Source organism: Gigantopelta aegis, chromosome 2 (assembly GCF_016097555.1).
Source record: "Gigantopelta aegis isolate Gae_Host chromosome 2, Gae_host_genome, whole genome shotgun sequence".
Taxonomy (NCBI): domain Eukaryota; kingdom Metazoa; phylum Mollusca; class Gastropoda; order Neomphalida; family Peltospiridae; genus Gigantopelta; species Gigantopelta aegis.
The window spans coordinates 43001514-43017888 of NC_054700.1; the positions used below are offsets into that span (position 1 = coordinate 43001514).

The following is a 16375-nucleotide window of genomic DNA, read 5'->3' on the forward strand; positions in this document are numbered from 1 at the left end:
TTCGAACAAAAGGAAGGAAGCATGATAGCTGTGGCATGGCACGACAAGCGGACAGTGAAATCCTATCCACTTTGTCAAATCCGCTGGAACGAACGACTGTGAAACGAGAAAAAGAAAGACGGCACACGATTGGTGGATGTTTGTCCCCACAGTCAAATCCTACACAGCATACATGAATGGAGTGGATAGAGCAGATCAGTTGCGGTCATCATACTCAGTTTCACGAAGGGCAGCCAAGTGGTGGAAATAATTGTTTTGGTGTTTTGATCGACATTTCAATCATAAATGCATTCATCATGATGAAAGAATCGGCCAATCACATCATGACTTCCTAAGACAGGAAGGAAGAAGGAAAGATGCCAGCTGGAATTCCGACAAAACTTGACCAAACAACTAGTTGGAACATACTGGCACAAGAGGATGGTGATGGGGAGAGCGTACAGAAGAAAGCCACAGATGGACTTTTACACTGGCACAGTGGGCCTTGGCAAAAAAAGAACATGCAAACAGTGTACAGGGCGTTAGACGTGAACCCACCTCAGGCTGTGAACAGTGTAATGTTAACTGTGTGTGGGTTGTTTCAAGCCTTACCACAAGGAGTTTCCTGCCTTGTTTCAGTAGAACTGAATCAAAGAAATGGTGAGATTTGTTAATTTTTTTGTTTACTTTCATCATTTAGAGACAATTATAATTATTTTACAATTATAATAATTTGAAAATGGCTTATATTCTTATTGGTACACACTATATTAAATATCACACAAAATATGTTGTGAATATGTTTATTAATTATAAAGTTACAGGCATTTTTCTGAGAGCTATAGCTTTTTCATGAAATCCTTCATTATGCAATAGGGCATTAGCAGTAAATACTACCTAGGGCTCAGATCCAAAATGGCCGCCAGGCCTCAAAGAGTTAAGTCAGGAGTTATATAAATTACAATGGAACAGTCAAGTTGGCCAACTTCGTCATGACAGTTGACAGTGTAATCCTAGCATTAGTGGTTTACCATATCATTGATTGGTGTTTTGCAGGAATGTAAACAAACATTCTGTAATCAAAATAACAAAATGGTACACTTTAAATATTTAAGGATTGTCTGTAATTTCTTTTATGTTCATCGATGTATGAACCCATAACATTTATCCACAAACTGTGTGAATCGGCATTCACACGTAAGTTTGTGGATGTTTTGTTTTTTCTCATACCCTGATGAACATAACAGATTTACAGAAAATCCTTACAATTAAATGTAAAACATGCTTACTAATAATAACACATAAAGTTCATATTTTACTTTGAATTATTTTTCTGGTCAATAAGACAAAGTATCAATAATGTAATTAAAGTGATGTCATCAGATATGATGTTCCCTAACTTTATTTTTACATTCATCGAAAAATTAACAAACTCCTAACTTTATGTTCATCGAGAAGTGAACAAACTCCTAACTTTATTTTTACGTTCATCGAGAAGTGAACAAACTCGCATTGCTATGGCTGGACAAATGAGATATGACATTACAGATTGTAATGAATGTATTGGAAATGTAATTACTGTGCCCTAAAAAGAATATACATGTACATGTCAACTAAACAGTGTCATTACAGATTGTAATGAATGTAATGGACATTTAATTACTGTGCCCTAAAAAGAATATACATGTACATGTCAACTAAACAGTGTCATTACAGATTGTAATGAATGTAATGGACATTTAATTACTGTGCCCTAAAAAGAATATACATGTACATGTCAACTAAACAGTGTTGCAAAAAAAAACCATGTACACACGTCCAAGAGTCAACTAATTAACTAGATGGTCCTATGAATATTCACCATTTTGAATAAAAGCATAGAAACAAAATATACCTTTATGACCATAACAAAAATAAATACTAAATTTTCATCCATTTTTTGTTTTCGAAATGGAAACATAAGTGACACTTAATTTTTGGGCCAATAAAATGAGAATACCACAGAATTAAGTGTCTGACCTACATTAAAGAAAATGTTGGTGCACTGTGATGAATATCCATAGATGCAACTGAAAACCAAGTTTGATTAACCTGGGGCAAATACTAGCTCGAAACAAGCTAGTTACCACCTTGTAAGATATGCTTGTATAACCTTGTCGCAATGTTAAAACTTCAGCACAAAAGTTGACACCACTGCTGCCACCACCACCATTTGCCGAAAAAGTAATACCTATACCTCGCCTTTTTACTTCATAAAGAATGAAGGAAATGTTTTATTTAATAATGCATTCAATTTTTTTTATTTACGGTTATATGGTGACAGTGGTTAAGGACCACACAGATATTGAGAGAGGAAATCAGCTGTCGCCACATCATGGGCTACTCTTTTCGATTAGCAGCAAGGGATCTTTTATATGCACCATCCCACAGACAGGGTAGTACATAGCACGTCCTTTGTTACACCAGTTGTGGAGCACTGGCTGGAACAAGAAATAGCTCAATGGGCCCACCGACAGGGATCGATCCTAGATCGATGGCGCATCAGGCAAGCGCTGTACCACTGAGCTACGTCCCGCCCCATCAGGCGAGCGCTGTACCACTGAGCTACGTCTCGCCCCTTTTACTTCATAAAGGAGAGACAAAAATGGCAGCAGACCTTTATCCTTGGGGGGAGGGGGGGGGGGGGAGCAGCAGGAATAAAAATTTAGGATTTATTTTATTATGGTCTCTTCAGTGATCCTCATTTGACTCACTTGTGTAAGGCCACTAAAAATATTTTAGTTCTTTCGGAGAGCTGTTAGCATTAATTACTACATAACATACAGCAGTAACTTAACAACACACACATAAAATACAAATAGGTAAAAAAACATAAAAGGAATGGTTATGGTCAACAGATTAGATATGTACATACCCTAAAAACTTGATGATAATTGTGTATAAATTGTTGCTAGATTATGCAAACCCCTAAAACTTGATGACTACAGTATGCATGATATTATTGTTAACAAAAATATAACAAAACTTAAGATATGTACAACCTTTATGAATAAATGTAATAAAAAAACAAGAGGATGATTATGTAACAGATATATCAACCTCCAATGAGGGAATTCAAACCACAATTATTTATATACAACTCTATGGTTAAACATTTTAAAAAGTAACACTGAAGTATAAATAAAATCATTGACAATAATGATTTTTACTTAAAAATGTATGGGACTTTTAAATGTATTGCACCAGAGTAATGAAATGCTAAAAAGAGGTATAACCTGGAAATGAACATAAACACGTATAACGTACATTATATTAGTTGTGATTTTGACAGTGAGTCATGTATGCATGGGCATACCAGGGAATTCTGAAAAGGATTTGTTTACATTGTGAGTCAGTACATTATATGCCAAAAATTACATTTTTTTCAAGATGAAGAAAAATAATTACAAAATGTAGGGATTCATTGGCAGCTCTCCAAAGCCTTTCCTGGTGATGTACATGTGTTTAGATGAAGTTTATGATGGAGTCATCTCCCTTTCTTGTACTTTAATTTTTTTAAATTTTGTGTGTATATATATATATATATATATATATATATATATATATATATATATATATATATATATATATCTATATATGTATATATATATATATATATCTATATATATATATATATATATATATATATATATGTCTATATGTCTATATGTCTATATCTGTATATATGTATATATGTATATGTATATATCTATATATGTATATATGTATATATATATGTATATGTTATGCAAGGTTCATGTGTCTATATTACCATATTACATATGCAATATAATAATGGCAGGTGCTAAATAAACAACACGATAAGTGTAAAAGGGTCGATGACAAAATTATACAGATATTATTTTTTATATTTCTTCGGATAAATGTAGCTGTTCGAGCTATATATGTTTAATTTTACAGTTCGGACCAATAATGTTCGAGAGAAAAGCTTCTGTTCGACCCCAGGGGTATTCGACCAATCAGCACCAAAATAAAGGGGTTTAATAGAGAGAAAAATCGGGACTTTGTTCTTATCGAGAATACCGGTAGTTTCGACCGTAGGGCGTTCGAGCCAATGAGATTCTACTGTATATATATATGTATATATATGTGTATATATATATATATATATATATATATATATATATATATATATCTATCTGATTTATTAATATTTTATTTCTAAAATAATTATATAAAAAAACCAATTCCATACATACCAATCCACACCCCAATCAATAACCCCCCACCCGCCCCCCCCCCCCAAAAAAAAAATACACCCAAAAACCCCACCCATATATATAATTAATTTGATCTGTTTATATGTGGAATTCCCTCCTGAAACAAAAAAGAGCTAAAATAAAATGTCACTTTAGAGAAGGGTTAGTTTACAATTATCAAAATTTTCATGAGTGTACAAAACTGTACTTTGTTTTTGGTACTCCCCTACCTGTCTTAAAAGCATACATGAAAAATGTAGATGGGTTTGTTTTAAAAACATATTCTGGCCCTTCAGCCTCTCTTGTAGCATACAGTTAGTATGTTTGTGAAAATGGTTAACAATTTTAAATATACATTTTATAATCGGGTTCAATTCTCTATAAGGAAAAGAGATTCAACACGTTTTCCATTACGTGAAATTTTTACTTTACCCTGACAGAACATTACTAACTCTGAGAAACATTAATTAATTATTGCAATGAGAATAATATTTAAAATTATTGCTATTGCACAGAATTACAATTCACAGTGAATGATGGTTCAAGTATGAAAGAAATGGCTTACACGTTGTTTGGAATATACAAACCTAATAAACAGGCTCTGACCATTTCAGAAATCTGCAGAGATTTAATAAATAAAGACATCCCAATAATATGGTGTGCTATTATAATTTATTACACCATGGCTGAAGAGAGACCCATGTGATATAAATCGTCTCTCACAATGTGAAATATACTTTTTGAGAGGTCATGACCTCTGATCAAGTGATTGACTGTGTTACACAGTACAACTCTGCAGAGATCTTCACGCAAAAAGTGTGAGCATGGCTTTTCTCAATTCATATTTTTAAATTGGAAAAATACTTGCTGTCAAATCTTATAATTAATGTTGGCAGCATAATTTAACAAAATATATTTTTTAATAAAACCTTTTAGCCTTGAATATGTTTATAATATTGTTTGTGTAAACTTTATTGATAGATGTGTGGTATAGCAATGCAAAGTTTCATTGATAAATAGCTAAATGGCTGACCACAACATATCATTTTGCTACGGTAAATGATGTCATTTGGTAAGTGACATCAATTTCACGGTCTTCAATCTGTGCGTTTTCATGCCTTGTTTAGTTATTTTGGAAGTAATTATGTGTGATTTTTGTTCACTGATGTGCAGTGTAATAAATAAAAGACTGTACTCGTTCCTGTGTGAGTTTGTTTACAAATTGCTTTTGCTTGTGATGTACGATTGAAAATACACTTTATTTTATTTATATTTTTTTACGAAAACATTTAATGAAAACCCTGTTTATGTACATACTTGTAGTTAATATTAAATACATTTTAAACATATGCATATGTGTATGTGTTTTAGTTTGTTTATGTATACATGTGTACCCCAGTATGTACCAGAATGTTTATGCTTGTGTTTATGTTCAAATTTGTTTTGCTTAACGACACCATTAGAGCATGTTGATTTATTAATCATCAGCTACTGGATGTCAAAGATTTGATAATTTTGACATAAAGTCTTAGGAAACCTGCCACAATTTTTCCATTAGTAGCAAGGGGTATTTTATATGTGCCATTCCTCAGACAGGATAACACATACATGTATGAGTCTTTGATATACCAGTCTGGCTAGAACGAGAAAAAACCAAATGGGCCCACTGATGGTGATCAATCCTAGACTGACTGCACGAGCGCTTTACCACTGGACTATGTCCTATCCTCAATGTTCATGTCTGTGTGTGTGTGTGTGTGTGTGTGTGTGAGTGTAGTATCTGGATGTATATAACCATATATTCTACAAGTTGTTCACATCATTCAACCGTGCTAATACGTTTTCAAGACGATATCCCTGAGATGAACCGACTAAAATTAAATTTCACAACTAGTTATTAATTATAATAAAAATGTCAATAACCATTAAATATCAATATATATAAATGCAGTATCGGTGTAATATGCAGCATATTCAACAGAATACCATTCAATACAACATATACATATCCCCGATGGAATCAAGTCCATCACTTATTTAAATGACAGAGGGTTGAACATTCTACATATATCTTAAATGCATGTGTACAGAGAATTTAAATTCAACCAGGAACAAAAATATTTTCTAAATAATGAATATCTAAAGATATTTGATTTATTTATCTTAAACTGGTCTATTAATAAAATGACAAAACAATTTAAAAAATGGAAGTGAAAATAAGAGTATTTCGTGAACAGTATAGTAGCAACATTCTAGCACCAGAAATCTACCAGGTTTAAACAAAAAGTTACTTTGCAAAATAATGGGATAAAATTGATATTAAGATTATGATGATTATGTCCTCAGATATGCATGAACTCTGAATTGAATAAAAGGCGAATAAAAGTAATACAATGTAAAACCACAGTCTATAGAGAATGAAAATGGAGGAGGCATAGTAATTAACAGGACTCATGAATTATATAAAGAATTAACAAACTTAAAACTAGGAATAAAAGAATGATACATTCAAGCACACAAACACATACACATGGACGGATGGATCGATGAATGGATAATTGAATGCGTGGACATGTGTTATTATTCTTACATTAATTCTTAAGGATTTTGATACTGAAATATCTGCCCTTGAATAAAACTTACTGCCCAGCAAGTAATTTTACCCATTTTCTTCCTAAGAGAAAACGAAATGTTAATGGATGATATTATTATGGTAAATGGGGTCTTTTGCAAGAATTTATACAGTTTTATTGGAATACTCATGCACACAAAATAATTAGTAATTACATTCACAACTAATTGTAAATTAAATGTAAAAACAGGGCTTCTAGAATTTTTATAAAATCCACTAGCCATGGGAACAGTGATTTAAATAATTTACTAGCCATGATTAAAACTTACTTTAATTTTAAGTTAAAATAATTTTACTATTAGTAATAATTGAATATGTTACCTAAAGAGGGAGATGGAGCTTAAAATCACTAAGATATGGGGATGGGGGCAGGATATTCATTTTTACAAAATAAGACTTAAATGTAGCATATGACAACTAGCTGTTGGGCATGGCAATAGCAGTTATTTACTAGCCCAACATTGAATATCACTAGCCATGGGAGTGGGGCTACCATAAGCTAGAAGCCCTGGTGAAAGAAAAAAAAAGAGATCAATAATGGCACAACCAAAATCTGGGTTAACCCAATCCCTAAAGTATATCCCTGAAAAAGGTAGTATTAAATGTTGAATTTTTGTTCTCAGATCTACTATAATTTGTTCAAGATTCACTGCATGTAAAAATTATATTAACAATTAATATGTTAACATATAAGCACAAAACATTTCTGCATATTTGAATGGTGATTTGCAATTATAAAACTGCATTGCATTTAAATAGAGAACATGGATGAAACACATGACAGATGGACACTGCCTGATTATATATACAGGTTTTGCTGTATTACGAATCCATCAAAGACTACAAAACTCAACCTTGTTTTAAACAGATGACAGTTTTCGACAATGTACAAAGTATATGACATGAAATATCAAACAGAATGAACTGTGCAAGAAATGGTGATGAAACTGAGCAAATAAAACATCACAGAATTGAGGAAAAGTGGCTCAGTCTTCTAAAAATTGTTTTGGTGTTTAAAACACACAAGAATTGTTCCCCATCAATGTGGAATGGTAAGCCAGACTAAAAAGTCTAAAAGGCACATAACTGGAATAAAAACAAACACTTGGAAATCACAGGATGCCGTCGTATTTTCTTACCACCGTTTCCCATGATGCCGAGATCATACACGTTTCTTCTTCGTCATCCCCATAGCCCCAAAGTCGGGTCGTAACTCTCGATACTGTATCTGCCAAAATAAACAGAAGAAAATGAAAGGAATGTTGTTTAAAGACATCTCAGCCATGGCTCGAAAAGGCCTGTGGCCAGGTCGCCAAGTGCGACCAATGTCCTGTTTGGGCGACTTGAATATTAAAAAAATAATGGCATTAGTCGTCCAAATAATACTATTATTTGAGCGACTTACTTTACATCTATAACATATGAGCCACTATTAATATTAGTATTGCATCTATTTATTCCACATTAAAATCTTGCTTGTGGTTTGTGGTTCGCTTACCATAATTTGCCAACATCCATTTTTATTTGGGCCACCATATTTTTTGGCAAGTTTCGAGCCCTGACCTCAGCACATTTTAAACTAGCCTATTTGGTATTTATCGGATGTAGGACAAAATGTCAATGGTCAAAATGTCAACAGTCAAAATGTCAATGGTTAAAATGTCAGTGGAAAAAATGTCACATGGTCTACAGAGTGAAAACGTGTTGCTGCCACATAGGTTATCCTTATTAATTAACAGCAATGGTTCTTTTATATGCACTTTTTCAGAAACAGGGAAGCACATACCATAGCTTTTCAATTTAATACATGACGAGATTGAAAAAAAAAAAGGTAGGTCCACTGCAGGCAATTGATCCCACAACCCATCATTACAGCACTAAACAAGGCTACCTCCCATCCCGCAACTTATTATCTTATTAAAACCAGCTTTGTTGGTGTAGTGGTTAAGAGATCAGATTTAAGGCTGGTAGGTACTGGGTTCGTGTCCCACCTGCCCAAAATATACCCCCCGCCAAACTATACCCGAGATTAATGTGGGCTAGGCTGTTTTATACCCCTAACCCTAACCCTCATTTTTCATTACTAACCTGTAAACAAAATAAATAAATAAATAATAATAATAATAATAAACGCTTTAAAAGAAAAGCAACTATTGCTTTCATAAAAATAAAACTATCCCAGATTAGTCATTTTCGAAGATATTTCGATATTCTCTAGCCCAAAATATATAAATTATGATGGAAAAAATACCTCTGGACATTGTATTTCAGACTAGAGAGGTATATTCTGGGCTAGTCCAGTTTATACCCCGGCATATAGTTTGGTTGGGGGTATATTTTGGCCTATTACACTGGGACCAACTCCAACCCAGAGTGAGTGTACAGCCAGGCTTAATGGATAGATGTAAAGTCACATAGACAAGAGTTTCACTGTAACATTGTGAATGAAGCATGAAAAGAATAATCATGTCAATAGAAAGAAAGAAATGTTTTATTTAACGACGCACTCAACACATTTTATTTATGGGTATATGGTGTCAGACATATCGTTAAGGACCACAGATATTGAGAGAGGAAACCCACTGTCGCCACTTCATGGGTACTCTTTTCAATTAGCAGCAAGGGATCTTTTATATGCACCATCCCACAGACAGGGCAGTACATACCACGCCGGCCTTTGATGTACCAGTCTTGGTGCACTGGCTGGAATGAGAAATAGCCCAATGGGTCCACTGACGGGGATTGATCCCAGACCGACCACACATATATAGGGGGAAGGGGTTTGTGGGAGTGGAGTTTATTTGGGTGGGGTTTCAATCCAGTGCCAGGCTTGATGAAAAGATATAAAGACACACACACACACACACACACACACACACACACACACACACACACACACACACACACACAGTTTCACCCACTTCATGAATACAAATAGGGGATGATTACCAGGCAGGCACTGTTCCCCAAGCTCAAAGTTAAAGTTTGTTTTGTTTAACGACATCACTGGAGCACATTGATTAATTAATCATCGACTATTGGATGTCAAACATTTAGTAATTCTGACTCGTAGTCATCAGAGGAAACCTGCTACATTTTATCTAATGCAGCAAGGGATCTTTTATATGCACTTTCCCACAGACAGGAAAGCACATCCCATGGCCTTTGTCCAGTTGTGGTGAAAAATCCAATCAGCTGAATGGATCCACTGAGGTGGTTCGATCCTGCGACACATGCACCTCAAGCAAGCACTCAAGCGACTGAGGTAAATTCCCAACCCCAGGCTCGAATGACAACAAACATGGAGCATGGTCCCGACATACAGTTCCATATCAAAAGGGAAATAACTCTACGGCTTCACTATGCATCTCATTACCAGCATCCATATATAGAGGATATTTTACATATTACAAATAACAGCTTGCTCTGAATGTGCACGTAAAGCCTTATGACCTGACCTGACCTGACCATATTACAAAACATGAGCAGTGAATTCTCTTTGTCCTATAAACCTTCTAAAATAACATTTTAATTCAATTTTTAGTAAATCGCAGTACTAAAGTTGCGTCCATCGGTAATATGACATCATAACGATTAGTACAAATTAGATTGACATCACGCATTTTAATAAAATCTTATGAAAACATAAGGTATACAGGTCTTGTAGGCTTGTAAACAAATGACTATTTGACAGAAACACATTATTACCACAGACCTTGCAAATTTGCATATACAGTGTACCTTTAAATTTGCATATCATTATTACATGAGTTAATGCACTAAATTATCACATGGGTTTATGACATGGATATCATTGGTAAGTTACAGGATAAATGCTTTTATTACCCATATGGGCTCAAATATACGGGGTAATAATTTTTTTTATCTCTGGACAGTGTGCAGATTGCTTCTACAGCTGGCTTAAAAATCACAATGTTTGGTTGGTTGTTTGCCACGGCTGGAACTAATTTTTCATTCATATACTGTTTCAATTCATGAGTCCGATGAACTATATGTTATATGTCTACAGATATATACAGAAATATTCTGACTCATTTGTTTCATAACCATGACATGGTATATTTTCACAGGCATTGACTTTAGTAGCATAGAACATTTTTTGTTTTCTAATGCAACCACAGTCTTATTATTTTGTATTGTAAACATTTGGCTGTAAAAAGAACACCATTATACCATGACGTCACGTATATTACATAATGTAATGTGTGTAAGATTATATGACATAATGGCTTTGTTGTAGTCAGCAGAGGAATTTTATATTAAAAACCAGTTAAAATCGACAATGGGTAAAAAGAAGAATAACCAACTCGCTACTAGGAGTTATAATGATCTGTCCCTTGTGAATAAATGTTGTAAAACCCCCTCCAAAGGCTCGGGTTTATAACATTCATTCACTCGGGACAGACAATCTATACTTCCTCATAGCTTGTTAGTTATTCTCTAAAGATGTGTTTATGATGTCTGACAAATATCAGTGTACAATTTTGAGGAGAGTCCGGGAGCCCGAAGCTCGCAAAAATCATATAGGACTCTCTAGCTTGGGTAGCATACGAGCCCACATGGCTCTTAAACTTATTTGTACAAATCGGGGATCGATCCTAGACCAACTGCGCATCGAGCGAGCGCTGTACCACTGGACTATGTCCCGCCCCAGGGCACACAGGAAATCTCAGCAATAAAATTTCACAATGCAGAATGTTTATACTAGTTGACCTACTGGTTATAATTACTTGTATATAAAAATAATTACCAGTTCATTATCAGAAGGTACACGAGACAGGAAATCTAAGAGTTCATTGTTTGGAATTGCATTCGGTTTTCTCAGCTTTTTCGTGAACTTGTTGATACCTGAAAGACAGCAGTAATGTGCATCTTTTACACGACAATTGTATTATTTCATTCATGGTCCTGACTCCCTCCCACAGCTCCCCTCCTCAAGCCGTTCTTTAATTTCTTTTCTGCTCTCCTCTCATTCTCTCCCCATCCTACTCACTTGGTGTCTATCTGTCTGGCTGCCTGTCTGTGTCTGTCTCTCTACTGCCTCTTACCTCATCCTGCTCTCTCTCCACTTCCTCAATCTCACGCCCCCCCCCCCCCATCTCCTCCCTCCATTCTCCCTTCCCTCATTCTCTGCCCCCTCCCTTGCTCTCTCTCTCTCTCTCTCTCTCTCTCTCTCTCTCTCTCTCTCTCTCTCTCTCTCTCTCTCTCTCTCTCTCTCTCTCTCTCTCTCTCTCATATATAAATATATATACATACAATTGTTCCTGTCGAAGTGGTTATGTATGCTAGTATTTGTATGACAATTTAGGTTCGAACACAAATTCAGTACACTAACAGGCTCAGGGGTTAAATGTAAATGTGTTTCACAGCATTTAACATGTATACGATGCACTGGTATGAGGAGTTACATAATTCAATGAGTTAACTGAGGAAATGTGTCACCCAACAACTCACCTCCCAGGTAATTTTCAAAACAAACTTCCAAACACTGCTACAAAATGCATACTGCTAAAGGAGCATTATCATTATTTGATCACCAGTAGTCTCACCGACTTTTCGCATGCGATTGAATCGTACTGTGACAACACCTAAATCAGAATGAGTTTAGTCTTACATGTTCCAAATTTAGTAGGGCCAACAAATCACTTGTTACAAGTTGATGCTACTAATTACATATAATGAGAATGCCGATTAATTTACATTAATATCTCAATTTATTCCTAATGCAACACAAATTATAAGCTCTGTTTATTTAAGTAGGGTTAAAAACCATTAAAGTTTCTTATATTTACTCAATATAAATGCTACACATATTCTATGTATGCTCCGCTTATTAGGGTTAAAAATTGCTAAAGAAGTGCTTTCTTACATTTACTCAATACAAATGCTACACATATTCTATACATGTATGCTCTGTTTATTAGTGTTAAAAATTGTTAAAGAAGAAGTGGCTTACTCAATACAAAGGCTACACACATTCCATGTATGCTCTGCTTATTAGGGTCAAAAACTGTTAAAGAAGTGGTTTCTTATATTTATTCGATTTGATACAAATAATACACAAATTCATTGTATGTTCTGCTTATTAGGGTTAAAAACTGTCAAATAAGTGCTTTTTTACATTTACTCAATACAAATGCTATGTTTTCTTCGTTTATTAGGGTCAAAAACTGTTAAAGAAGAAGTGGTTTCTTACATCAACTCAATACAAAGGCTAAACATATTCTATGTATGCTCCATTTATTAGGGTTAAAAACTGTTAAAGAAGAAGTGGTTTACTCAATACAAAGGCTACTCATATTTTAAGTATGCTCTAAAAACTGCTAAAGAAGAAGTGGTTTCTTACCCCAGGCTAGAACGAGCAGCCGGAGAGGAATGAAGTACAACACGACCGCTCCAACAGCCAGCGTTACCACCGCAAGGGTGGATAACCAAGGCACCGTCCAATTAAATGTGCTGTAACAAGGTATAAAATAATCAACATTTAGGTACCATATTTGACTGGAAATTAGTCCATATCTTTGAATAAGCCCCCTCCCTTTTGACAGCATTTTGTCTTGGCCCCCTGGGCTTATTTCCGGTCAAATATGGTATTCAGTTCAGTGTTCTACACTCGGTTTTATAACTTACTCTTCTTTGGCTAGTGGACAAACATTTTTTACTAGCCAAGCTAAAAATGTTACTCGCCCCAGTGTGACACTACTCATTTTGTATCATTTATGAATGTGTTGTAACCATCATAACATTATAGATGACTTATGCTGCTAAATTAAATAAATAGCTTGAAACAGTGAAATTGTTTAGTTTTCACTAAATCATGAATCTGAAATGAGGACCATTTCAGAACTGATCGCATGAGGGAGGTGGGAGGGACTGTAATTATAATTCTATGCCTCATATGACTGCTATTATTTTCCTACATATCCTACCGTTTAACTAAAATATTATTTTGTGGGTGGTGGGTATAAAAAAAAAACAATCTCTCCCCTCATTTGATTTATGCCAGCAACATGCTTGCTAATTTTTCTACAATAGGTATAGTGCATTGTGTCAGTATTATCGTCATGTTGAAGCCACAGAAACTGAGTTTCATTAAATTTTCTAAGTTTTTTGGCTGGCTCTGTTTCGGTTTCAGCTGCAGATTTCTCAGATTGGCCTCAATTCATTTGACTTTTAAGTACCTATTTCACCTGTCTCGTCTTCTTTATTAGCATTTGAAGTTTTAGATTTTCGTTTTTCTAAAGAATTGTAATATTTTAAAATTTTGCCGCTTTGAAAGTTTTCGCTGTGCTTCTAAGTGGTGGGCAGAAACAGCGCATATATCTACACACTAAACACAGCAAGAAAAAAGAAAAGAAAAACGCTAACTGGGGCTGCATTGGATTTGAACAATTGTAGAAACGTGCGTAATGGGTTAGCAGATCAAACGCAACACTTGTGTCCGTTCAATAATTACATAGGTTTACTTTTTACCCTGCTCCACGTAACATTTTGTAACGTTAAGACCACTATTCCTTCTAAAATTATGTAACACTTTGTCACCCTGTCCACTTTTCACTGCCACAGTTATGCAATTTAACCAACATTATTCGGTTTGCATTTTCTTTTCTTTTGAATTTATTATTTTAAATAAATAATTGATTAAAAATTCATCTAATAGAAAATATGGCCATGTATGGTTGCCGGTATTTAGTTTATGCTTTAAAAAAATCACTTTGTTCTAAAGACGTTGTCGGTAAGTAAGTCTTGACCAGCAACCCCTCCCCTCCCCTCCCCCATAACGTTTGTAACGCATCGCATGGTGCATCAAAGAGTGTTACGTAACTGTTGAAATGCTTATTTTGTAATGCATTGTTTAATAATCAGTCTCCATTTTGCATGTTTGGTTACAATGTGTATAGTATGAACAGTGAGTGAGCAACCTTTACTTGATTTTGTACTTGTGTTCTTCAATCGAATACCACCACCAATAATGTACCATAGTGAATCGGTTATGTATAGTACAATACAGTATTCGAGATTGAGATATTCCTAATGGTTGTCTGCATTAAAATAACACACCAATCGAAATACCTGGATTGTTTTCGCAAGTATCTGGATTGTTTTCGCCAAATCACTAAAATCAACGATGAGTTCCGAATGGTACCGACAATTAATACGGAATTCACAGTGATCAATCGGACAAAATATATTTTCCTGCATAAAATATCAGAGGCTATGTTTCTGGTCATCCTCATGTTTGTACTGGATCAAATTTCATTTTATATTCTAATATATATTTTTTCATACTTACAAAATTATTGGTAGACCAGAGTTCGAAATAAGCACTTGTCCATTTGTCCTGACAAGTAAAAATCTGCTCTGACAAACAAAATGCACCTTGGTGGTTGTCCAGTGGACAAGTAAAAATATTTAATGCAGTTTAATGTTGAGCAATCACAAACATCATCCTTGTACTTAAACAAAACAACCCATTTATTTGGACAAGTGAAAATATTAACAGACAAGTAGATTTCTAGATGTATTTGTTCCTAGGGACTAGTAAAAAATTCTGCTTATTTCTATCATTGTAGAACAAATCAAACAGTAGAATGACCAGAAACATATTGAATATACAGACACTGGTATTCTAAATAAGAAATTGTATTTAGTATGTAATTTTAGTCAGTAAAATATTTGATCACTTGGTATGGCACATACAATTAATAAAAAGTTAAAGTTTGTTTTGTTTAATGACACCATTAGAGCACATGGTAATTCTGACTTGTAGTCATCAGAGGAAACCTGCTACATTTTTCCATTAGCAGCAAGGGATCTTTTATATGCACTTTCCCACAGACAGGACAGCACAAACTATAGGCTTTAAGCAGTTGTAGTGCACTGGTTGGAAGGAGAAAAACCGTAATCAGTTGAATGGATCCACCGAGGCGGTTCGATCCTGTGATGCAAGCACCTCAGAAAAACCTATCACCCTGTGGTTGACATTTACAAAATAGTTAGTGTCCCTTATTTTGATTGGCCAGTTAAAAATAGAAAGCACTACTTAGTGAGAACCATGTTGTGTTTTGTATTTATCGTTTTACCATATTGGTAATACAAGTATTGCGAGTAAATGTACTGTATGTGTTATGTTTGTCTTTTCTTTCTTTTTTTTTCTTTTTCTTAAAGCCGCACACCCTAGTTCCATCCAGCGAAAATAAATTATAATTTGGTTAATATACAAACCTGTAACACACTTAGATCACGTTTTTATCAAATGGAGTGAAAAAGCAGGTTTTATATCAATAAATACCATGGGAATCCCCATGTCCCAATTGCTTGAAATAATTTTGAAAGTTAGTATTCTGATGTCACCGGTAGATGTCGCTCGAAGCACAACAATGCCTACGTCACGACAAATTTCACAGAGTGCGCACAGACTTGGGGTGCGTTCTTTTCACCTCTCCTGGACATTATTGGTTTTAAGGGTTTGTAACGTTTTGTA

The 16375-nt window shown here is 34.8% G+C and overlaps 1 protein-coding gene across 4 annotated transcripts in view; it reads right to left on the bottom strand.

Annotated features, from left to right (window-relative positions):
* Window positions 1-7292: 7292 nt before the first annotated feature.
* Window positions 7293-16375, bottom strand: part of LOC121385914 (multiple C2 and transmembrane domain-containing protein 1-like) — a 158142-nt gene continuing 149059 nt past the window's right edge. For all 4 annotated transcript variants that reach the window (XM_041516728.1, XM_041516712.1, XM_041516708.1 and 1 more), the window contains 3 exons: window positions 13238-13347; window positions 11642-11739; window positions 7293-8098 (listed from right to left, as the gene is read on the bottom strand). In XM_041516728.1, the coding sequence (XP_041372662.1) occupies window positions 8033-8098; window positions 11642-11739; window positions 13238-13347 (274 nt within the window). In that variant the 3' untranslated portion in view covers window positions 7293-8032. The remainder of the gene's footprint in view (window positions 8099-11641; window positions 11740-13237; window positions 13348-16375) is intronic.